This window comes from Trachurus japonicus, chromosome 9 (assembly GCF_045865225.1).
Source record: "Trachurus japonicus isolate A0001 chromosome 9, Traja_1.0".
In the NCBI taxonomy this organism is placed as follows: Eukaryota; Metazoa; Chordata; class Actinopteri; order Carangiformes; family Carangidae; genus Trachurus; species Trachurus japonicus.
In genome coordinates this window covers 22,407,858-22,433,956 of record NC_140915.1, presented here as the reverse complement: position 1 = coordinate 22,433,956, position 26,099 = coordinate 22,407,858, and the positions used below count along the sequence as shown (strand labels likewise).

Sequence of the window (26,099 nt, the reverse complement as noted above, 5' to 3'; positions counted from 1 at the left end):
GTTGTGCTTCCTTGTGTTAATCCACCACGTTTATTTGACAGCTTTAGTCACCTTTACTGTATTATCATGAATATGAAATCTAATCAACAGTTAGATCATGATGTAGCGGACACTGAGCTCTCTCCAGTCCAGAAGGATTTTCCTTTCCAATCCAGAGAGTTACAGTCTACTCCAGAGCAGGCCCCAAATATCAATGCTCTTTGACATTCACATTTTTGTACTCAAATATTCCCCCGTCTGGTCTGGAAATAGTTTTCTTTGTAGCAGCATGTTTCTCTGATCTGTTATGCCAACCGTCTGATGGTTCATATGATTGTCTCATTTATCAAATTAAGTGAGTCCCTTGGCTGGGGACGGAGACAGGAAATTGTAACACTCTTCATTAAGGAGAGCGGTTGCTATTTATGTTGCGATGACAACTCTGCCTCTGCACCCACGGGAGAGACCATCCCCAATATCTGCACTCAATAATGGATTCAGGTTTCTATTTATACTCCCTCACACTGTCTCCTTACTCTCTCCCTTTTTCTCTCTGACTGTCACTTGGCCAGCTCTCATCATAATTATAGCTGCTGGCCATCATAAAAAGGCTGTTACAGAAATAACCAAGGCCTCGGTAGACAAGATAGGCAGTTATTTGAGAGAGTGAGATGTGTAGGTAACTCTAACCATGTAGCTGAAGCAGGAGACAGTCAAATGTTTCTGTACCTCAGACATAAGGCTGCAGAAAGTAAATCAAACATTGTTTTCAGGGCGAGCATCCTCAAGGCTAGTATCAATAGCTTTCAGTATCTGCATTGCAGATCAGTTATAAGTTTAAACAAGAGCACAATATTTTGGGTTGCCAGGTTGTGGACAATCCTCTTTCTTGATCTAGGTTGGCAACCCACAGAAAGCAAAGAAACATATAATTTGGGTCTACATGATTTGATAAATATTTGTTCAAAATTTGTAGGCTACAACTTCAGCAGATTTTCCATCTTCCGTTTTGAGGCTTTGTCATGTAGTGGGACACAACAACAACAAAAATCTCCTTTCTAAGCCTTAATCAATTTAAGTTTATATGGAGCTCATATGTTGTAAAGTTATGCTTCAAGATATTGATTGACTTTTTTTTTTTTTTTTTTTGAAAGCCTTGGGCAAGGCAGTACAATTCCATCATCAGAGATGGTGCTGTAACCATCAATTATCAGGTATGACTATGATTATAGCAATTATAATAATTATCCGTATATGTGACAATTATTGCTTCAAATACTTAATCGATTGCTTCATGTAAAATGTCAGGTGACTTTTTTGCATCTTATAATTAGGCTACTCTGTACCTAAACTATAGCCCATCTCCCATCATGCAGTATGATCACCATGGCCCTTTTTACAGTCTATGAAGCATATAGGCTACAGTACCAGCGCCCTCTGCTGGTGTGAACTGCTATCTGCAGGACAAACTGCTTTGTCTGTTTAAATAAAGTTTTGCTTTGTTTACAGATTCACTGAAACATGGCCTCCCTAGCAACCACACCGTGCCCTGATACAAACGCCTCGGTATGTATCATGACAGAAAAAAATACATTTATTAGTCCACCGTCAACATTTAAATTGTGTTGAGTGTTTAAATTTATCTAATAATTGATTAGCTAGCGTTCGGCAGCTGACCTTTTAGCAGGTGGTAGCCTCCTGCTGACTTCAGACTCTGGTTATGTTTTGCATACGCCAGAAAGTAATGAGATGTAAGAATGAGATGTTTTTGTGTAGGTTATTTGTTGTGTGTGTCTACGTAATTTTTTTTTTAGATAGATATTTGGTAATTGGTTTTGTCTTATCCACACCAGTGATATGTCCGATAATGGGTGCCTTGTTGGCCTGTATGATGACATATAGCTATCTGTAGCCTAATTGTTGTTGTGAAATATCGCCTAAAGCTTTTCTGCTGTGCTTTCACTAAATGAATCTGAGCAGGGACAGGGAGATGTCACAAACACCGACAGTGTCCAGCAGCCTTGCACATCATCACCCCCTGTCACTGGGGACAGTGGGGACCACAGGCTGGTCGGACAGAAAGTTGCACAGTTTATCAAGGAAGCTGAGAAGAACAGGAGACAGTAAGAGACACAACTCAGGGTTTCTTCACATTTTACTCTATGTACTGTATTCACTGCAGGACTAATGTTGCATAATATTAGTTTGTGTTGCCCCCCACCCCCTGTCTCATGGGTGTTTGTATGTGTTTTTAGTCTCAACTGTTTCACACACATTTTGTTGTATGAGGACAGTAAGATAACTTTCTAATATAGAATATAATAATAAGAATAATACGTTGAGACAGCAAAGCAAGGTTAAACTAATATCAAATCCATCTTCATAAGTCAATGATGTAACGTGCCCATTTGGCTTTTCCCCTTCCTCCTTTCAGGATTGAAAAGTTGGAGAGAGAGGGGACACTGAGTGTTCAGTGCAAAAGGAATGGCTGGACAGACGTGTGTGTAGAGCTTGAAGAGTATGAGAAAGTGCTGGAGGCAGAGAGAAATGCAGACAGTAAGTCTTTATAAACTTCATCTTTATTATAAGTCATGAGAGGAGACACAAAATCACACACCTGTTGTCTGTCGTCTTCCCTCACCATCTTATCCATAGGTTTTGTAATTAAGCAGTGATAACCCTTATATAACTATGAATGAAGTAACAATCTCATTTTTCTCCCTTAGAGATGAACCTTCAGAATCAACTGGTGAAGATCCATAACGGCGTGAGGAAGTTTCAGAGACAGCTGACAGACGTGAAGCCAACTCCAGAGTGTAAGTGATATCAGGGAGGATATTATTAGACATTTTATACTTATTTGTGATCAAGTTTATGCTTTGCCAATTTAATGCATTGTTCACTCTGCAGTAAATTTTCAATTGTGTTCTGCATTTTTGCTTGTGTTTTCAGTGATTGAAAGACTGAAGGAAATTATGTCAGAGGTGGAAATCTCAATCAACGCCCTAAAAGAGGAGCAACGCTTATGGTAACACGAAACACTAAGGGGCAAACTAAACCTCTAACATTCAAGAAAAAAAAAAGAACATGATGTAAGGCATCACAATACAAAACAAGACAGCAGTCATTCAACAAGTAGTTAGACTCCACCAATAAAGACATAAAGAATCAGCAAAGTTCTCTTTCACCAAATAAACCAAAAAGTAATAATAAATTCAAAGTACAACTGTGTGCATGCCGCAGCATTAGTCAAGCAATTACAGGTGACTATAAACAAACAAAATATGTGTTTATGGCATTGTTCTACATCAGTAATGATAACATGCATTGTATTGTATTTCTCTTTTCCTTGCAGCTTTGAGGAACTTCTGAAGGAGGAGAGGACATGCAGACAAGAGATCACTGCTTATGAAAAGAAGATTCAAAACTGGAGCCTTTCTCACAAATCTGACACCAAAATACCTCCAGCCCCCACTGTTAGAGTCAGTTTCTCTTTTTTTATCCTCCTTATTTTCTCTGTTGGGCATCATTCATGTAAAGAGGATGTAGAATCCTAGAATTAGACTATGATGAATATATATTATCCTTTGAGGTAAGAGATGTCAAAAAACATATCCTGAGTGTTCTCCTTATCTTGTTCTCAGTGACTTTTTTAATTCATCTAAAATATTGACTTTGGCACTTCATTTATTCATTTTTATTATCTTTTCCATAAGACCAAACCTCCAGACAGAGATCTTCCTGCAGAGGTCAGAGCGCTGGAGGTTTTCCTGCAGAAGACAGGGGGTCCTTATGGTGGCTGGGACCAATATGACCACCAAGCCTTCCTTAAAGTAAGTCACCACTGTCGTTACATCTCAGTAACTTGTGTTGTAATGTAAATTCTCATTTTTGATCCCCTTCCCCATTGTTTTGCTTCAGGACTCAGGCCAGAAATCCATAACTAAATAATCAGTTAATCAAGTCTAATCTGACTAACTCTGATCTGTTTGATTTGCAGATCTGGACAAGGCATGGTGGGAAACCACCCTACAGGAAAGAGGCAAAGCTTTACCTGCCTGGAAAAACACTAGAGGAGATAGAGCAACATGAGGATTGGCATCAGGAGCTGATCTATCTGCAGGACAGAAAGAGAGAGGTAGAGAATTTAGTTATTACATTATAAATAAAACCACACTCATCAAGCTGTGACTTCAGTTGGCCTGCGTCAAACTTGTGTTATGTATGGCTGAGAGGCTGCTGCTTCTTATTGAACATCTAATTTCATAGTTATTAGCCCACCTTCAATCAGACAGAAGGAGAACTCGCTGTATCTTCCTGTATATTTCCAATATTGTGTCTTCAGTGGAGCTTTTTATGGAACCATTTTTATTCTATATAAACATGATATGGTGAGGTCAGAGCTTTTATTTTCAAGAGGTGCTGACATTGTCTCAATTTTTTTCGGTATTTCTCTTGATGTCATATTCAGGTTATTCAGCGATGGAAGGCCAGCAAGCATCAGGAACGCCAGAGCAGGATACAGAGTCAGGAGGAGGCAGAGGAGTCGAAAAGGAGGGAGACGGAGGCCAAGAGCCAGGCCCTGCAACACAGGTGAGTCAGAGGTAGAGTAGAATACATGACAGAAAGACGACATAATGCATTAATAATATAATGCATGCATAATGCATAATCTTAATTTTCTGTGCTATGCTCTATCCTCTTCTGTTTTAGGACTGAAGAGGAAAAGAGGATGGTGGCACAGAGACTTGAGGAATGGAGAGAAGACAAGAGACAGAAAGAGGAACAGGAGGAAGAGCAGAGACTGGCTGAGGAGATACAGAAGAGGAGACGAGAAAAGGTGCACTTTACTTAAAGCAGAAGTAAGCGGAATATTTGTGTTAATATAAGTCTTAAATAGTTATATCTTCCGACGGCAATCACTTACATAGAGTGTTTGGACCGAAACACGGGTCTGTCAGTCACTCTGCTCTGCTGAGAGCCCAGGAGAAAACTTCTTGTATACTTCCTTGTATCCTACAACCTTTATCCAATGAGGAGAGAGAACGACATGAAGGGCTGTGTGTGCAGCCAAGGGATGCGCGTGAATGTGGTGACGTAGGGACGAGGACCAATAGATCCATGACGAGGGCAGGGGCTGCTAACTCCATCGGCTGACAAGAAGTCAGCCAAAACGACCGGATCACTTACTTCTGCTTTAAATCAATACATGTACAAAGCAAAAAGGTGATATAAATGAGTCAGTGGTGGGTGTCCCCAACATATACGTGTTAACTTTACCAATCATATTGATTTGTATTTATCAGGAAGAGCGACGGCGCCAGCTGGAAGTGAAGCTGACCATTGAGGAGCAGCTACGTCTGAGGAGAGAGGAGGAGGAGGAACAGGAGAAGAGGAAGAGAGAGGAGGAACTCAGGGAGATGGATGAGAGGAAAAAGGAGGCAGTAAAGAGCATCAAACGTTTTAATGAAAGGGTATAAAGTCTTAGAATCACATACGCACATCAACCCTGTGTAAATGCCAGGATTTTTCACTATATAATGTTGAACAGTTAGCCAGCACACTAACATCAAGTGTGGATAAGTAGAAGAGTTTTTGTTTTGTTTGTGGATGTGATGTGAGGTTTTACCACTTTTAAAATCTTTTGTCAGTGCAGCACAATATGCAAAGTTTGTTTCTGTTTTTCTACAGGATCTTCACAAGGTGGAGGCAAAGCTTCAGGAGAAACAGCTTAGGGAAAAAGAGGAGGAGGAAAGACAGAGGAGAATTGCTGCTAAGCTGAAGGACAAGGTAAGGGTCGTACAGTTAACAATATAGCTTTACATAACAAGGTCTCTGAAAATAGTTTACAACAAAATATTTAATCTTAAACTCAGCATTGTTGTTGATATCTCAAAATGCTGATGTTTATTTGATCCTTATTCAGGTCGATGGCCACGTCAGCAGAGACCCCTCCAGGCTTACGCGTCCCACTAAGGGATGGGAGGAGCGAATGAAACACATTGGACCTTCAGGAGGAGGGCCTGTTTTACAGATGTTTCACAGGTCTGATTGACTCTGCTTTTTAATAGTTGGGCCTTTTTAAAGAATTGTTTAGGGTAATTGACATGATTCCTGAATGACTGAAATCATCTGTTATCTTGTTGCAGAGCTGTTCCCAGTTGGAGACAAGGCCTTTGATGAACAGTGGCAGCAAACCCAAATTCGTGAAATGCATTCATTCAGAAATATACTGTACATTCACCATATTGTGCCTTTATTTGAATCTAAAGTAAACATTGTGCAGTTCTTTGAGGGTTTGTACAGTCTATAAACTGTTTATTGTATTTTGAATAAAAGCTTTTGTGAAATTTCACAACTCTGGATGCCTAATGGTGACTGGTGAATAATATGAGGCTTTAGGAAAGATTAAACTAACCAACCATATACTTGTATAGCTGAAGTGATCAGTTGATTGACAGAAAATGAATTTGCAATCAGACAATTACTAAGTCAGTTTTGTAAAAATGTAAGTAGTTGTGTAAATGTTGTGCTGCTGAACTTCTCAAATGTAGGTTTTTTTAGTGCTTTGCCCATTAATTATTTAATTTAATTAATTGATTATTATTTTCTATTTTTTATTAACTTTATTATTTATTTATTGGAAGCAATTTCAGTGGCAACAGCACAACAGTGCAATGTGACAGAGAGGACTTCCATTCTTCCATTGTTCCTTTCAGTTCTCCTCAGTCACTATCAGGCAGAGATTAATATTGAATAATTATGAGAAGTTGTAAAGTTTTGCACAGTGTGTCATTAGCACTCTTCCCGAGTAACCACTTCCTGCACTGCTTAGGTCCACACAATACTCTGTAATGTGAGGTTTTATTTTGAAAAGCGAACTCACCGGAAAAGATTCCTCATAGGTGCGGATGCAAAGATGGCGGAAGAGGAGAGCCAGTTTGAAGAATTTGAGCAAATAGACTTTTTAAGAGACCGACATGTACGGTTCTTCCAGAGAACACTGCAGGTGCTACCAGAGAGATACGCCTCGCTGGAAACCACCAGGTGAATTGACTGGAGTGAAATATACAGCTTTAGTTTAAATGTTTGGTTGAGGAACTTGGTTAGCATCCGAGCTAGCTGCGGTTCACCAGCCGTTAGAATGAATGCTAGTGCTACTTAGCTTAGCTTGCATGCTAACATCACCCAGAGGGTAGTGAAGTTATGATGGACTGAGTGGAGTAATACAGGAAATTAACTGTAACGTTACAGCATGGCACGACGCCCTATGAAACTTACCGCTCAACATTTGTGGATTATATTATCACGGGAACAAGGCTTCATTTTGAAGTAAGCTTCAAATGGACTGTGTAATTGCTCAAGTTAGTCATTTGTAAACTTAAGCATCTCCCCAGTTTTCTCAGCTGTCTGAACTTAGCCAACGCCTAAACATGAATCACTCAGCCTGTTTTTAACATTACTTTGAATTGGCTTTTTATTATCCAATAACCTGATTATGATCGTTTACTGTCGCTGATTTGTTTCCTATCGCTGACCATGTATTCATTATCACCATACTACATAATCAGTGTAGCTCCATTAGGAGTAAAAGTCAGTAAGTGTCCTCTCTGCCTTCTTTCCAGGTTAACTATCATATTTTTTGCCCTGTCTGGTCTCGATGTGCTGGATGCCCTTGATGTGATTGATAGGAACACCATGATTGAATGGATCTACTCACTACAGGTTCTGCCAACAGAGGATCGTAAGTCTGATAGTCTCTCACTTTCCACACCTGACAAAAAAAATGAACTACCATAAGCTTAAATGCCTCAGTATTAAAAGGTCTCCACTTTTCCAGTAGGATTGACACAACAAAGGTAGACATGAAGCATCAAATAAAAGGTTTGAAAGCAACAAACTACATCAAAAATAGATCACTTAAATGATCCCACATAGAAATGTCTTTGTCAGAATTGCTGAACAGTCACTTTTTTAGGAAAGGGGAAGAAAAAAAAAGTAAAATCTTATTAAGAATTGATAATGTATTATAAACACACAATAAATAAGTAGATACACTGGAAACATGCGAAAAGCAATGTGTTGAATATAATCTCACATGAAAAAAAGTGCAAAACAAGTGTAAAGTAGAATAACAGTAAATAATAGGAATATTCTAGCAGTACATAGCACATACCGGTAGTATCAGTAACAGCAGTGTACTGAGATACATAAGAAGGGTTGTGTAATATTTGTGTTAATTGTGTAATTTCCAATCCCAACCCTGAACATGGCCATCTGGCTAACCAGACTAATAACCATCTCCTCCATTTTTCACCATGAGTTCAACCACACAAGAAGAATTCAACTAGCAACATTTCTCCACGTCAAAAATTAGCATTGAGAATCAATGGAGCAATGGCAAACAAAATAATATATTTTTTTCTCTATTGTTCCTTTGTCAAAATAGCCAGGATGGGGTTTGTGACTCCATGCATGGACAGGGAATTACCCAGTAGCCTAATGCTTCAGCTTTTGAGAAGGATAGAAGAAAAAATCAGTCTTTGAGGAAATATTTTGAAGGACTGAGGCTAGTTGTAAGGAAACTAGGAGAGAAAAGGTGCAGCATGGCGCCCTGTCTTACTGCAACGGGCACACAAAGTGCACACACTGACATACACAGTTTCCACGGGGGGGAGATTAATTGGGTTGGTTGGTAGAGTTCATATCGAGAAAACAAAGCACACATCAAGTGTCTTGTGTGGAAACAACAGAGGCAGAAACTATCTCTGAAACAACTGAGTCTGTTTGAAGGTGTATGATTACATCAGTGCACAGAGGGGGTGGGAGGGACAATTAGAGGAGAGCAAGATGAGATTTTCTTTCAGCATACATTACAGGAAAGTCCCATCAAATTGTCAAACTCAAAAAGTATTTGAGTACTTGAGTAGTTTTGAAGCATATTGGCCTCAAGGTTCTGCACCTCACCTGTTTCAACAGCACCGCCGCTCATCTGGGAATGTTTGTCTCTAAATATTTAATCACTTGTTTTTTTCTGTCTCCTAACAAGCCACTCTGTGCCATCTGTTTAGATGCCCAGTTAGTTAATTATTCAAGACAGCAAAAGAAATCATGTTGGGATAGCCATGCTTGATTTGTCTCATGTTTTGTACTGCCATATGTTTGGTGTCTGGCTGGTTCCTTGTCATTAGATGAGAAAATACAGCTTCAGAGGCAAATGTCTCATCAGTATGGAAAGGCATTGTTTTGTTTTTTGTTTTTTTTTGGTTTGAAGCTGTTTAGACTTTTACCAATTGTTGATGGATGTGATGTAGCTTTCCAAATGAGCACAGGTGTGTTAAATATAAAAACATTTATACATGAATGTGGTTGACACAAACCTGTGTCTCTGCCAGACAGTACACAGTGACTTCAGAAAGTATTCAGACCCCTTCGCTTATTGCACATTTTATTATGTTGCACATTTGTAATGAAATAGATCAATTTGCTCACAAATCAATAAAATGAAAACATGTTTTAAGAAATTTCTTCTTAAAAAGAGCCTGTCACTCTTCATGAAATAGGAAAACACAGGAGTTGTCGGCCTTTCACAGTTGCGATATGTGATGCTGACCACAACATTGAGCTTAGAATGGTTTTTTATATGATGAAACTGACAACTGTATTAAAGCATGCTGTTGTGTTTTTGTGCTGTGTTTGCAGTATGATATCATGTTGTGTACTGCGTCTTTTCCGGAAGCATTGGTCCTGTGATGGCCACTAGATGGCAGCAGCAAGTTTTTATTTAGCTAATGGGTCAGCCAGTTGTACATCTTTCTAGCACCTTGGTGAAGGTCAATACAATCACTATTAGACCTAGTTTGAGAGACAGTAAAATGAAGTGCCGCCTTCTTGTTCCAGTTTCTCTTGATCTCAGCCAAGACTCATAAGTCAGAGTGTTTCTCACAGCTCCTCCTGCCCTTGTCCTGTTGTTCTCTTCCAGAATCAAACCTAAGTCGATGTGGGTTTCGAGGATCGTCACATATTGGAATTCCTTACAGCACTAAGGTAATCATGTTGTAATATTACCAGCAGTTGTGATATCGTGTACGTGGAAAAATAGCCGCCACAATGCCACCATAAACATCGGAGTACTTCTATTATTTTACTCCGGATTTGTTTTTTAATAACTGCTGTATGATTGTTGTTGTCTTTCCTCTGCATTCCTTAGAGTAAATCTCATTTTGCTATATTGTTCAGGGTCCAGGTGTGCTCCATCCATACGACAGTGGCCACGTGGCCATGACCTACACTGGACTGTGCTCGCTGCTAATATTAGGAGACGACCTGAGTCGTGTTAACAAACAGGCCTGTCTGGCTGGTCTCAGAGCGCTGCAGCTGGAGGACGGCAGGTCACTACATACACACACTCTCTTACAAATTTACACTAACACTCTGACTCAAATATACCTGAGGTCATGTGAACACGAGCAATCTTAATTTGGACTGACTTCAGCTTAGGTTGGTTCCTGAATCAGTGCTTGCTGTGTTCACATAGATGGACACACAGGTATTTTTCTTTTCTTTCTCATCTTTTTATTGTTTTTTTAACATAATACATCTGTTCATTTGTATACAATATTTACAGTGGAAGAACAATATGAACTCGAACCCCTTCCAATCAGAACACAAGCACACTGGTTATTAACACACATTTGCTGCAAGTCATGACTCATGGGTAATGTTTACACTGAAAGTTGAGGAGAGAGAATCGCTGAAAGCAGGGATAAGTTGAGAATTAAGAATTTATCTGTATCAGTTGTCCACACAGGCATTTTTCATTGCATTCGACATGATCTGACTTACCGTACATAAATGCTGCACATTTAAATTAATTACCCAACATCTGTGTAACTGCTGTGTTTGTCTGCTTTTGTCTGTTTTTTTGCATCTGCGTATTCTTGTTTCCAGTTTCTATGCGGTGCCAGAGGGAAGTGAAAACGATATACGCTTTATCTACTGTGCAGCCAGCATTTGCTACATGCTGGATGACTGGTCAGGCATGGACATCCAGAAGGCCATTGAGTACATCAGAGGAAGCTTGGTAAGATTATATTAAACTCCAGGAAAAGGGTTAAGTTTGATTTGCATCCCTACATCTACAGCCAGCAGGACTGCCCCTAAGCATACAAACACTGTTGCTGCACTCAAAGCGCTGCTCTACTCCTGAATGGAGAGAATAGGCCACCCACCGTCAGCAGGTGGAACTCAGCCCAGAAATACTTCATTTATGTTAAAAGAATGGGGGCTGAGCAATGCATCATTGTCTTTAAGCTGTGGCAGAGATTTTTCCTCCTCACCAGGAAAAAAAACAACAAGCTTCAAATTGATGATGTGTGTGCTCAAGTGATATTTTTGTTAGATTGTAGAGTGATGTTTAAGTCAGCCCTTACTTTAGCCTCTGTGTTTGCTCTCTCATCAGATGTGGTTTAGATACGTTAGTGCAGTGAGAACGAGGGAGATTGTCTTCATGCTCATCATCTCAGTCTCTCGTACAACTCATGTCTCCAGAGCAGATAGATTGGCATTGGCCCATTCACTTACTCAGTTTAAGCTTGAAATTTAATACAACAGTGTTTCATTACATAGTTTCTTTGTTGTGTGCATGGGTGTGTATGCATCAACCCAGTCTTCTTTTCACACACACACACATGCTAATAGAGGGAAAGGAGAGGCCGGTTAATTAACGTGATAACCGTAGATCATAACAGGAAAGTAAGTTTATCCACTGGCCATTTAACAATGAGTTCATTTTGAAATGTTCTTTGGAAAAGCAGGTTAGTTTCTGAGTGTAAGTGTACAGAGGACACAATATGATAGGTGGGTGTGTGGAAGAAGGCCTGGAACAGTAGACTGCTTTACCAGTCACACGGCGAGCTTTGCTCACATGTGGATGGTGCAGGGTATCCATTTACTAACCTCATTGTTATGATCAGACCAGACACAGACAAAAAAAGGACTAAACACTGTTAGTTTTTCCCAAGTGACTGTCATCTGTGTCGTTTGTGTAATTTTGCAGGAACCACAGTTTATGATAGGCAGTTGTTTTGCTTGTTTTTTTTCCAAAAATGGCTCGGAAACTTGTCAGAGCTTCAGGAAAAAATTAGGTTCTTCTAAATCAAGTGTTTAGCTTTTGCAGTTTCATGAAACCTTGTTCATATTCTTTCTTTGAACCGAAATAACCACATGTGTAGTCACAAAATTAGAGCATACTCCTTGATTTAGGCTGGAATACAAGGAAAAATCATTCAGGGCCACTACTACTTCTTTTTTGGTAAAATGAAAGGATGACGCTCAAAGGTTGGCACTATAATATGTGTGAGTAAAGCCTGAACACAAAGTGTATTGTAACTGCTTGATAGCAAAACTTAAACTTTAGTGAATAATGGGAATTTGGCTAAACAATTGTAATAAAAAGATGAACCTAGACTCAATTAATGTTAAACCATGTTTCTGTCCTTTAGCTTTCTTATCCCTTTTTCAAGGGAGGAGTCCTCTGTCTCCTCAGGACCCAGAGCTACGCTGGTCTCTGTATCCTGAATGACATTATGTAATTTTAACAGCAGCCACTTTATTGTTTAATGCAGAAATATATAATGTTGGCCAGTGCCAACTAATGATTCACTGACTTGAGAGTTGAGAAGTAATAACCAATAGGACGCCTTGAAATTAAATGTTTTTTTATCTTTGTTTTGTCCACAGTCATACGACAATGGGTTTGGCCAAGGAGCTGGACGGGAGTCACATGGTGAGTGAGAGTGGTTTATCCATAACTACAGATATCAGAAATGTGAGTTTGAAACCTGTGTGCTCACTAAGTCACAGCTGTAAGAGTGACAATGAACACACTCAGGTTTAAAAGTCTAATGTATGAATAGTGATTTGGGTTTTAAAGCAAAAGGTTAATATCGGATCAGAGGGTTTGTGGGTGCGTTGGCGGTGTCGTGCTAGAGAGTGTTAAAGTGGCTGATGGGAGTAACTAGTTTAAAGGATTAGCCATTAAAATCCATCTCTGAAGATACATTGTCCTCATTAATCCTTCTCCACTCAAATGAAACATTGTTATTCTGACACAAAAGTCTTCACTCTGCAAATACACACACATTTAAAATCACTGCTCGATCTATGGTCACCATCTTTGCCATATTGTATTTCGGTTGCCATGGACAGATTGACTGTAGAAGTGAATTGCCATTTTGGGAAAAGAATCTGAATCTGAATGCATTGTAACATTGTGACTTTCTGAGCACATAAATTAAATCTATAGCATTAAAGCTGCCTGACAGGACACATCCTGGTGCATCTTGGTAATTCCCCTCCTTGTGATAAATTCAACAGTTGTGATTACAGGCTTCAGTGAGACTTGGCTCTCTATTGCAAACCAGCCAACTCTGTCTGTCTGAGGGCTGATTACACATCAGTAGAGATACAGTAGATGCCCATTAGCCATCCACCCTTGAAGCTTGTGTTTGTTGAGCAGCAAGACCTCCCACTCTGTGTGGTTTAAATGTTCACAGAATCTTAGAGTGTTTCTGGGGATAATTGTGTTTTGGCTGCCGTGTTGTTTCAACATGTGAAACATGCTATTACAGGAAGTGTGTACCAGGGTAAGAAAAAAAACTTTGTCTTTGTGTATGAATTCAGTGTGGTTGGCTTTTCCCTCACTGTTTCCTTCATATTTCCAGCATTACTTAGTTTTTAGACTATTTAACAGTTTCTTTTTTTCAATGAATACACCCGATAAAGTCACAATTGCTTGTATCCATGACTAACATACCATGGCCTGTGAGGAAAAATCATATCCAGGTGTGAATATTTGTCAGGTCATGGGTATGGTTCACAAAATTATTGTTTTCAGCACTGTTTTTTGTCAATCATTCTTATATGTAGCATCAAATTTGTTAAAATGTTGTTACAAAGCATATGATTGGCAAAAACATCCCTTAACTTGCTTTGAATTTGCCACAGTTTGGTTTGATTCAGATTTATATGAATCCCCCTCTGATCTTCCCGTGCCTCAAGCAGATAGTGAGCTAGACATGTTTGATTAAAGGCAAGTGTAACATGTCTGCAGATTTACACCCCTGACCCACACACCTTTTTCTTTGTTTCTCTCTCACACACAAACACAGATAATCAGCTAGGTATGATGGTAACGTTAAAGGCATGGTGATAAAGACAGCCGTTGACAGTAGGGCTGTGGAAGGTGATGGATAGCTGCTGCTTGTGGCTTCACTGATAACGGTTTGTCATCAATCAACTTTAGCGGTTTGTGTGACTTCCAGCTGTAAAGACAACCTGCTTTAGCCCCTAACTCTGTAGGTTACATTTTGGTTATATCAGATCCACGCCCATCAAAAGCATCTTTAATCAACTCAAAAGTCTTTAATTATTGCACAGAAAAGTATGAAGTTGATGCCACAACAGCTGTTTTCCCCACAAGCTCATATTTGTGTGTTATAATAAGAAACACAAGATAGCTCCACATTGTCATTATTTCGAAGGAAAGGTGGAAAGTGAGAGTAGCAGCATGTTATCCAGTATTTGGCAGTAAAATGGCCCACATGCCGACACGCCCTCTGTTTTTACTGCATTGTAATCATCTAATTGTCTGTCATTAAAACATGTCAGGGTGAACCACTGGCTTTTCATTTTTAATACACACACACAAAAAAAAACATTCTACTACATTGTACATTCTCATTTAATTTGATTGATGGTATGCGTGTCATGCACCTGTCTGTGTGTCCAGGTGGATGGACGTACTGCGCCATAGCCTCTCTGTGTCTGATGGGACGGTTGGAGGAAGCGCTTAGTCAGCGGGAGCTGGACAGGATCCGACGCTGGTGTATCATGAGGCAGCAGACCGGCTTCCACGGGCGCCCCAACAAACCTGTAGACACATGCTACTCCTTTTGGGTGGGAGCTACGCTAGAGGTACAGACTAGTGTTAACTTGTTAAGTTCAGTCGAGTATTTTACCCCTGATTTTCTGCAGTTTTGCACAATCCTCATGGTAGAAGAGATGGGAGGGAGAAAGGTTGAAAAGTGTTTGAGCATGCACTGAATAATCAGCATTTTTTAAAATAGGACAGAAATATACCTGCAGTGTCTGAACAACTGGGTTTGTCATATCCGCATACATGCACCCAAAAAAAAAAAAACCTGTGAGTAAACCATCAGCATGTGGGTCATAATTATGCCAGGGGGACAAACATGCAAACACATGAGCCAGAAAACAGGGATACACACACACATATGCAAACACTGTTCAGGAAAACTGAATTTCTGGGTTAAAACTGCCAGAGAAACAATTGCATGTACTCAAAAATAGTTGTGTGGCAAAAGTGCAGAAAAGTAAACACTGAGGCTTGATGTTGTCTCCACTAATGTCTATACTGTATCAATGGAAAATATCAAACGTTTGATCACTGACAGTAATTCAAAACATGCTCAGCTTCTTTGAAGTTAAAAATATTATTGAATCGTAGAAACAACCAGATGAACTAAAATCTTTCTGATTTCCACTGAATATGTATGTTGTTTCTTTCCTTTTCTCTCACACACACCTGTCCAGCTATTAGATGTGTTCCAGTATACGAACTTTGACAAGAACAGGAGCTTCATCCTGTCTACGCAGGATCGGTTGGTGGGAGGATTCGCCAAATGGCCTGACAGTCATCCAGGTAAATGGATTTTCCTTGAAGACATGGATATTTCAGGAACATTTTGCTACGGCTGTACATGTTTATATAGGTTTTGTATCAGTGATGCTATTTTCTATATCTGTAGGGGGGGTTTGCAGGAGTGTGGGATGGGTGGAAACAAACAGAACACAAGGAGACTGCGTCAGGACGCTGTTCAACACATTGTAGCTTTTTAATTTCCAATACATTAAAAGATGTTGTGTCATGGAGAAAAAGACGCCTGAACCAAATAGTTTCAGTGTCTTTGTTGTTCTCTTTTTCTCATTGGGATGAACAGTTTTCGTCCTGCCCTCCACAGGTGCAGAGGACAGGTCAGGGTGGAGTTGTGGTTGGCAGTTTTACTTGAGATCAATGGAAAAGCTCTTGTAACCCTAAACTTCAATGGTGTGCATGCGTCTGTGTGATCTTGCTCGCCCTTGTAATGTGTAATTGATGAGGTGCATGGGAAGCCCGAGGACACACGAGATCGAGCTCCTCACATTACAGGAACAAGGCAGGGAAGATAGGCTGGAGGAAACAATGAGGCAAAACAGACGCTGCGCTGACAAAACCTCGTAAATACCACCCAACAAAAGAGTTGTAGGAAATGAAAAGAACTCTGCTGTATTATGGGTGGCGATAACATTGCCTATACTTCAACAGTTCAGTCATGCACAGCTACTGATGCACAGGAGCTGCTCTGGGAAGATAACAGTAACAAAGAACAAAAGAAGGTGCTGTGTAATTGTCCAGCAGATCGGCACCTAATATGACCAGATGTACTTTAGCAGGAGCAGCTGGTGTTGTGTAGGGACAGCAACAGCGTTGCAACACAAACGCGCCCCGTAACCTGTAATCTCTTGTTTAAGACAGATTAAACTACACAATATAATATACACATTGTAACATCGTATATGATATATAACGCTATGTACCACTCTATTGATTGATTTCGCGCCGGCTATGTTGTAAACAAATGCACATTGCAGGAGGAGGGTTAGCAAAACAGCGGAAAAGCAACCGGACTTCCATAGTTCCTCTTTAAAAATTTTGTCCAAATTGATTTAATTGAATCTTGATGAAAGGATCTGTCATGATGTACCCGAGAAACAGATCTGTTTTTGAACTGAATTTTTTTTTTTTTAAATACAGTGCAGGCTCAAGTGATGGGCAGATCAAAACATCAAAAGTATTTGCTGTTGCCATTGTTATCATATGGAGGAATGAATTATTGATTTGACCTGTTTCTTTGGTGAAAATCCACTCTCAGCTTGTGTGATTCACATGTACAGCTCAGCTGGAGCGATCACATTACATAGCTTGATTCTCCGTCAGTGATTAGTTTTTGATGAATAGCAAAATGATTAATTTCGTTGGACAGCAATAAAGCCACTTGAAAGTGGTCAATTTCAAAGAGACTGATCAATATTCAATATGTCAATATATCAAATGAAAATGGAAAAACAATGTTGATCTTTTGCAAATGTATTAATTCAAATTCATTATTATGCACAACCTCTATTCGGGCACATCAGTATGATATGTGATTTTGTATACAGTTGCCATACATCACAATTTATCAAAAACAAACATTGTTGACAGACTCTTTTTTTTCACTCTGAACAACCTTGAATGTGAGTCCTGATTGAAGCAGCTAATGGCGCTTTGATGTCTACATCAAATCATCTGTCATTTCATTATGATTCAATTACTGCTCCATTTACTGGCCTGTACAGCTTTTATGCAGGCCCCAGGGGAGTGTAGGGGCCATTGGGCCAACCTATGTGCATTATGTATGTCCTCTTAAAGGAGCAGTACAACAAAAGCTTTGCCTCTGTGGGTTTTATGTGAAATTAGGTTACTGTTGTCTTGATTCAATAATGGAGACTGATGCGATAACCATCATGTTTGAGTTAAATCTGATCGTTTTTATTGCTACAGACCTGTCACACGCAGGTGCCTCTGCTGCGACACGTTACCCTTCTGACCTAGTTTTACCCCTTTTTACCCTTCTTTCTCACACTGTGCTCCCCCTTCCTCCCTATCTACCTCTCTCTCCACTTCCGGTCCTCCAGACCCTCTCCATGCCTACTTAGGGCTGTGCGGTCTGTCTCTGATCGGAGAGCCCAGCCTTAGGAAGGTCCACCCAGCTCTTAACATCACCCAGAGAGCCTTTCAGCAGCTCCAGCAGCTGCAGCAGACGTGGAGGGACAGCACCGGCAGCTGCAGCAGACAGCACTGACAGCAGGACGACCCGCTCGTTTACCCCTGAACAGGTTCGATCCGGAGCATCTAGCAGTAGTCGGTCAAAAGGCAACTGGACTATTACTGTGTCTTGAAGATGTTTGGCCACTCACCTGAGAGGCCTTCTTATTTCAGGAATTAAGAAGGCTTTTTAAGACTCTAGTTACACAGTAGTACCTTCGTGGAGATCATGTTAAATTCAACTAAAGCAATGTTTCTTTTGAGCAATCTCCACCACACTTTTTTGCTGCCTTTTCATTAGTAGAGAGTAGTAAATAACAATGTGCATTGTGGTTTGTGGGAATAGAATTATGTGCCAGAAAGTCCAATACGAGTCACTGGAGACTTGGAGAAATCCCAGATGCCTCACTTTTGCAAACTTTTTAAAAATTGGGGGGTTTGGACGTTTTCTGCTCCTCAGCCTCATCATCATAGTCACCAACAACAACATCTGCTGTAAACCTGCTATGGATGAACATAACAGATTCACGTCACATGCAAGAAGCAACTCGAACTATAAGTGAACATTATTCGCAGTCCGAGGAGGGAAGCTGAATAGAGCTTGGGGAACATCTAAATTATCTCCTTTTAAATTACCGTAAAGTAACTTCAATATCTCAGTGTTTTTGAGCTGCTGGTGTGATGAATCGATGAGCTAAACCTTTGCTGAATAATGTCCCTATATTTTATAAAACAAATAAATGAGATTGGTATCATTTTTTAGAATGTGCCCATTGGTAATTTTAGGGGGGAAATGTGGAACCAGTTGACATTTATATTTATGTCTCCTTTCAACACTCCTACATTCTCAGACACAAAACAATTGAAGGCCATGTCCCATAGACAGTGTTGGGGTTTTTGTTTGTTTTTTGCCTTTCTGCCTGCCATAACATTTCCATCTTTAACTTGCTCTTGAGCCTCTTGAAAGCCTCAAGCTCCCCACTCCCAAAGCTGATGCCAGCCCGGCAGGTTTACCCTCCTGAGCCTCTCACTCGAGCATCCTCCAGTTCCACCACTGCTGGCAGCGATCAGGAGACATAAAACTGCTGTGGAAAAATTCACCGGAAAGGTAGCGGAGAGACCACCGTCACCTCCGGGGTCAAATCTATAACTGGTGGGGGAAATTTAGCTACAGGCCAAATCAGGGCAGATCACAGAAAACAGATAATTTATTGTTCAGTTTTTCCTAAAGCTAACAGAAAATTAGCTCGGGCCTTAAGGGAATTTGGTAATATGAGGAGAATCCTCTCTTTTCCTGAACAGTAGCCGTCAATTTTAGCAGCAGCTCGCATCCTGACATCCCTGGACTCCTGAACCCTGGACTGATCTGAGCTGCCCTCCTCCAGCAGCCTCCATGCTCCCTTCAGGGCACTAGCTGGCCTGAAATCAATAGGACATCAGACAGTGGCATCATAACTTGGGCAAATGTATTCTTTTGAACAGCACTGGGAATTGACATGTTATTTTCAGAAAAGAAAGGATGCAGGCATGAACAAAGAACCATGTATGTACATGGACCAAACAATGGGGTCTGGAAATCTGAGACCACTTTCCCATTTGCTTGAATTTAATGTCCACCAAGGCCTAGTAATCCTACCATCTACCCTTAGTTTCCTCCATGTGCTACCAAGCCACTTGCAGCTCAAACAAGTGACCTTCCAGCAAAATGGGTTTTACAAATTGTAAACTGATAGTTTTAAACCCTAATGAAATCCCAACATGGCGGCACTGAAATTCAGAGCTGAGCACAACCAGTTCCTCTTGTCTTCTCATTGCATCAGTGCTCTGATTCCCAGCTATCCACAGATTCCTCCAGCCCCCTGCTGAAGCCACACCCCCTCATTATAAGTGTGTTGCCACAGTAAACACCTGCTCCCTGACATGGCAAGAGAGGAGGAGACAAGATCACAGCAGGTCAGATATGCAGCGGGCTGTCTCCAACATGTTACCTGCGGGAGTCCGCTGTCTTGCCCCATTTCTGAGAGGATATGAAAATAATACTGGCTCACTGCTTTTCTTTCCATCCTCCTAAACTGAATCCCTACCTGCCCTAGTCTCCTTTCCCGCCAAGTTGCCTTCTTTTTCAGACTTAGAAACCAGAGCAGGCAGACGGATGAAAGGAGAGAGAGGAGGAGAAGTGAATAAATAAATAATTTGGCCCATCTATTATTAAAAGTAAACTGTCGGAGGCTAGAATCTCCTCTCTGAACCCTGACCAAACCGCCAGTGTTATATAGCTTTCGTTTAATGCAAAAACAATTTGTGCATCTCACATGAACGCTGAATTATTTTGTTGCTACTCTGCCTGAGATGACAGGCCTCGCTTATTGAACTAGTCAACATCACTCCTGCTTTTTTTCTCCATACATTTTTATAGTTTCCGGTCCCTTAGTATATTTTATATCCTTTAAGAAAACTAAGTCATGATGTTTTTTTGCTGCTGCAGAGCTGAATCTCAGACACTCAACCATCATGCGCAAGATGAACAATCAGCTTTTTAATTGTTTGTCATGTAATATTCTAGTGTCATTTTTTTTGTTACTGTTGTTATATAACATGTCCTAGATTCTTGAAGTAAATCTGACTGATCAAAAAAAAAAGCACTGTGTCACCACCACTGTGGAGCCAGATCAGTTCAAATTGAATGATCGTGTCTCTCATGCATCTTCTGAAGTGGCTTCTGTACTACTTGACCTCCCTCGGCTGCGTTGTGTCCTCAGTGAACGCAGGCCAAATCACATGGCAAAACCACTCAGTCAGACCTGACTCTGAAATGTGCCTCACGTAGCATTGTTCTGGGTCACTGTGCTCTGAATGCTATAGCGTCTGATGCACTGCTTGCTTAAATTGGGCTTGGCTAGGCTATAATAATTGAGAAAGGCACTGAATATAAGTGCCCTTTAAAGGGGGGGAAGGAGGAATGTGTCCTAAACATTTATGAAGTGAAACACCTACTCCCATTTTAAATAATCCAGTCAGATGTACTGAAAGCTGACTGGCAGAAATCATTTTACCAGAATCTCGCTATCCCTTTCCTGTCCGATCGATAATGTATTTCCAGAAGGTGGAAAGACTTTATTGTGGCTGAGTCCATAAATGCTTGCTCGGTTTTAAAAGGATCTGCCACTTCCTGCAGAGCAAGGCTGCATCTCAGCATCTCCACAACATCGAGCTGCAGTCAACACTCTCAGTCCCACAGCATGCACAGAGGGGACCAAGGCTTTGAACTTTCTCAGAAGGCTCCAGTGCAGGCGCTGTTTAGACGTCCAGAGATGTTAAAGAGATGTTTAAGTCTTTCAAGATGCAGCCAAAATTGCCACAGTTGATCAGCTGAAAACCCGTATTCTATCATCAACTAATATACATAATGTAATGATAAATACTGTAACAATAACTGTAACTGAATTTATTTTTTCTATGCTTTGTAGAAATATTGAGTGTAGATAAATATGTAAATGTCTATAAATATGTGACTTCTATTGTGCAAGTGCTCAAGATGAAAAAAAAAATGTTTACAACCACATCAGTGAGACAGACAGAGGAACTGGATATGCAAATGTTCATTTGTGATGTATCATAGTACTTCAGCTTTGAATTTGAGGACAGTAATGTTGATTTTAGCTTGGCAGTGCATACTGTATTTATGGTGAATAAAAACGTATTAACTTTTACAGTAGTTTTAGTTTCTGAGAGTTTGTTTGTGCTAAAATATATCACATTTGCTTCCATTACCAAGACAAAAAGTTGAAGACCATGCGTTCATTGAACTGAGTCATAAGTAAGTTCAGATGTTTTGCCGCATATCCACTTGTGAATTTCTGTGATGTCTTGTATGCAAAAAAAAAGCTCAGATCAGCATCACAAAAAGAAACTTGTTCATCACCCTGTCTTTGCAGCTTATTTATTTGAAATCATCTTCCTTAGACCACTAATATTTTCATAAAGGTTTTTATAATCATGTAATACTACACCTCCTGAAACAGTGCCACCCTACTAGATAAAATAGATAAAAGCTTTGCATTAACATTGTACTAAGATCAAAATAACAGAAGAAATAAAACATGCCTTTATTACCTGGTTAACCCAAAAGATCTGGATTAGTGTTTAACCTCATTCTGGACTCTTGAATTTTAGTGCAGATGGAATAATTCACAAGTCTTGAGTGTTGCTAATGAGTTGAAATGAATTAACTATTCAGTGTAAATGGTTTTAAAATGAGGTGTGGGTTTTGTAAGACTCAGATATGAGATATAACAGTCAAATCATATTAGAATATAATGATTCAACTTTCCTGATTTCTTTCAGGCTCAGCTGTGTTTTCTCTCCCTGTGCCCATTGAAGATGTCAGTGGTCTAAATGTGAAGTCTGTCCATTTGTCTGTTGCATGATCTCCCACAACAGCTGAGTTATTGTGTAGGATTTCTTATTCCCTCTCATGGAGGCCTGTCTGTGGCTGGATGACTCAAAACTGTTGTTCCATTTTTAACTTCAGACATTAACAGCTGGACAGCATTGTTCCTTTTGCTGCTCTTGCACTTAATTTTTCTGCCACATGGATGAGTTGTGATGATGACGATTTTTTTCCCTGCTCTTTACAAGGTCGGTGACTAATGTGTCATTGAAATCCTTGGGGGAAGGGGCACTGCACTGGCTTCAGAGCTCACATACAAACACTCTACTATATATACTGTATATCTATGAGAGAGGGAGAGAAAGAGAGAGAGTCCCACCTGGGAGCTGCATAGCGCAGTCACAGACTTCACTCTTGGCACTGACAAGGAAATGTGATCCTGACAAATTTGAACTTGGCAGCACTTAGATACCCAATCTGAATGCAGAGGAAAATAAAAATGTAAACACCTCATGATTGCATGATATATATCAAGTTTTTAGAAAGAAGTGAAAATAAGGTTTTTAAGGCTTTGTTTTCTCCTGAGAATGGAGCCAAACCCAGGCGGAAGTTGTGTGTGGATGCTCCCTCGACAGCCAGCTGCAGCTGCAGTTTGGGTGTGGTTATGGTCCCCTGTTCCACAGACAGCTTACACCTGTGACTTCTCTGTGGGCTATGTAACACTATATATTACCACCAACTAGGAGAGGCTGACAGGCAGAAACTTTTGTTTAATCTGGTTTGGTCGATTTTGATTTGATTTAATTCTTGCAGTAAAAAAGAAAAACAAAAAAGCAACTGAAGCTAGGACTGTTGTCAAGTTACTGTATTGTATTTGTCAAGCAGGAGTTGTTGCAAGTTAAGAAACGTATAACACATTTTTAATGATCCACAGACCCTTGAGTGACCTGCATTGCCTGTAGTTGGTACTTAACTTGGATCCATTCTACTTAGTAAAACACACTAATCAATGCAGTCTATTGATTATTCAGTCAAGAGGGCACTGTGACTCTATAATGTGGATTTTTTATGGGCCAGTCAAGTGTCATCTCCACAGATATTACACATGAGCACTCAGCTCATCTTTGCCCCAAGAGTCTATTGAAGTGGTCATGAAAGGCTGGATACAGACACTAAAGCTGCTGCAGTTACCAGTGAACCAAAGTGATACTGCTAACTAATGCCTTTATTAATGGCTAATGGCTCATTTACTTGTGTTAATAGCTCAGTCATACTCTATTATGAAGGAAAAGTCTCAGGTTGCCAGGTTGGGCTTGATTGTTGTAAAATCCTTCATTCCTCATGGACCTGCTTACATTTATAATCAGTGATGAGTGTTTGTCTCGTGTTTCCCAGAGGATGACTCCTCACCAGTCACTCTGGTGTTGCTCTGAATTTTCCTCTGTGCCACTGTGATGAGCTCATTTGGTTTTTGAGGGAGATTTCTCAAAGACAGATGGCTAAACGTGAATTGAATCTTTCCAAATACTCTATTTTTTCCATTGGATTATATAAAAGTTGCTCTAAATGAGGTTTCACACCTGTTGAAGCTTTGTGAAATGTTTCAATGACAGTAATGTGTCTTGAAAGCTCTTAGAGAAAGTGATACCTCATTTACATTCTATTGCAAATTAATTAATTTAAAGTAACAATGGTCATCTGGTAACTGACAAGTGAAGTATATTTATCTATAAATATCTATGCATGCATGCTGCTTAAAATTAAACTGAATTTTAGATTTTCGTTGATTTATAGGTAGGTACACGAAGATTTTCAATGAAAAACACCAAACCCAGGTGGATGAAATTTTCTTTCTTTAATTTGACTGGTGTGTTTTATGTCTGTGAAAATCGATCGAAACAATACATTAATAATCTTGAACTTTTCCCATATTTTGAGTGATTTTCAGTGAAGGTTCAGACACTATATGGGCGCCTGTTTCATTTTTATTTTGGAAACCTTTTCGGTTGAAATAAGGACAATTTAAAATGTTGTGTTAAAATTTAGAGACAGCAGCTTCACCACAGAGATGCAGCATTTCCAAAAAAAATGAAACCATGCTGTTCCCCTGAAGTCAACAACAGTGTTTTGGCCAGATCAGTTATTAGCACCGTTTTCTCTGTTGGGGCAACCTGCCCATTTGCCCCCCACTACCACCACCACCACGTGCTCAATGGGGTGGAATATATCTGCATGAAGCCATGAGGCCATCTGGTGACGCGGAACAAGTGGCATTGCCAGAAAAATTAAAAACACGAACTTAATCCGGCCTCACACAGTCCGGTGCACCCCACCCCACCCTGACCACTCCACATTCCCGGCTCGTGCATGGCGCCTCCCCCCCCCAAAAAAATCCCCTCCAAACAACACAAGACAAACCACTCTGAGCCAACAGAGCCGCAGTGTTTGTGGGTCGCAGTGAGCAGAAACCAGCGCATGTAAAGCAACATATGCACGCGAGAGCGCGCTGCCAGCCATGCGTAAACGTCCAACTTGACTGAAGGCTGCACTAATAGATTTAAGACCCCCGCTGCCACTGCCCCGCCCCTTTAATCTCCAGACTGAGATTATTATGATTATTCCTAGTGACTGATGGATGAACGGGAGTCGCTCTGTGCGGGTTGATAGATGACAGATCAGGCGGATACAAAGGGCTCTGTGAGTCGAGACGTCGCCGCTGAGGGATGATGCAGAGGGAGAGAGGGAATGAGGGAGATGGTACAGTAGGTACTGAGGAGACGAGGGCGGGGTTTTCCCTCCAAGATGAGGCAAACTAAAATAAAAATTGGCTTCTCGCTACCGGCGCATGTACTGTAGACTCTATACGGACAAACATAAGCTTGGAGAGAGAGAGATAGGGAGGTAGAGAGAGAAAGAGAGAGGGAGGGAGGGAGGAGAGAGGATGGTGATAGGGATGCGGTCAGAGGAGCGGCTTCTTTTCTTTTCATGTCATCTCACCTCTTTCTGTGAAGCTGTGAAGCCTCTCATCGCTCTGTTTCTTTAAGCCGCAGCAGCTGCTGCTGGAGTGTCTTTCTACATTTTCATATTTCTTTGCGCCTTGACCGCCTACACTGTACATCCATCTTCATCACCCTCACCATCAGATCAGCATCAGCATCTTCATCATCAGCTGTAACCATGTCGGACTCTGAGGACATGACGGAGTTCGCCAGCATCGTGGAGCGGATCGAGCGGGGCGAGGTGAGTGTGATCCGGATGATTTACGGTCCCAGGCTGTGACAGCAGCGGTCTGTCTGTCTGTCAACGTGCTCCGACAGCAGCAGCGCCGGCCGGCCGGCCTGCAGGGAGAGGGATGCTGACTAACCCACACCTCTGCCCATTCTGTATTCTACTAGAAACACCATTTTCCCTAGTGATAGCATATTGCATCATTTGGTCTGTTGTGGCGTAAAATATTACTATCAACTCCATTATGATCAGAATGATCAGAATCAATAGATTATCTTTCATACTAGGCTATTATTTGAATTGTCAGTGGTAAGGTCCACACCTTTTATTCCATTCTTTTTCTGCAAACCATTTTAAGTGTCTGCCTCTGCTATTGTAATCATACTAGCACAGAAACCTATTCAGCTAATTTCTATTCTATGTTTATAATTTACATACATGCCTATAAATTAAATCATATTGTAATATTACACCTCCATATACTCTACACTTTTGGTTGTGTATTGAGAAGTGACACACTTCCTTTTGCACAAGACCCGCACTATCATAAGACCCATATTTTATTTTAGTGTA

General features: G+C 40.5%; 3 protein-coding genes across 5 annotated transcripts in view; all 3 read left to right on the top strand.

Annotated features, from left to right (window-relative positions):
• Positions 1-1,442: 1,442 nt before the first annotated feature.
• On the top strand, positions 1,443-6,337 carry ccdc112 (coiled-coil domain containing 112). Its single transcript, XM_085788160.1, has 14 exons — positions 1,443-1,545; positions 1,966-2,102; positions 2,414-2,535; positions 2,706-2,795; positions 2,932-3,007; positions 3,335-3,461; positions 3,696-3,812; positions 3,980-4,117; positions 4,451-4,572; positions 4,693-4,819; positions 5,286-5,453; positions 5,671-5,769; positions 5,906-6,024; positions 6,129-6,337. Exons 1-14 carry the CDS (start codon positions 1,501-1,503, stop codon positions 6,157-6,159), a joined length of 1,518 nt encoding a protein of 505 aa, XP_085644286.1. The 5' UTR covers positions 1,443-1,500; the 3' UTR covers positions 6,160-6,337.
• Positions 6,338-6,843: 506 nt separating this feature from the next.
• Positions 6,844-18,663, top strand: pggt1b (protein geranylgeranyltransferase type I, beta subunit). Its single transcript, XM_085786557.1, has 9 exons — positions 6,844-7,026; positions 7,605-7,723; positions 9,962-10,026; positions 10,219-10,370; positions 10,930-11,062; positions 12,721-12,766; positions 14,771-14,955; positions 15,595-15,703; positions 17,779-18,663. Exons 1-9 carry the CDS (start codon positions 6,899-6,901, stop codon positions 17,943-17,945), a joined length of 1,104 nt encoding a protein of 367 aa, XP_085642683.1. The 5' UTR covers positions 6,844-6,898; the 3' UTR covers positions 17,946-18,663.
• A 6,265-nt stretch (positions 18,664-24,928) lies between these two features.
• Positions 24,929-26,099, top strand: part of trim36 (tripartite motif containing 36) — a 31,503-nt gene continuing 30,332 nt past the window's right edge. The window contains exon 1 of one of the 3 annotated variants that reach the window (XM_085786559.1): positions 24,929-25,538. In XM_085786559.1, coding sequence (XP_085642685.1) covers positions 25,476-25,538 — 63 coding nt within the window. In that variant the 5' untranslated portion in view covers positions 24,929-25,475. The remainder of the gene's footprint in view (positions 25,539-26,099) is intronic. The other 2 variants (XM_085786561.1, XM_085786558.1) reach the window with 2 other exon arrangements.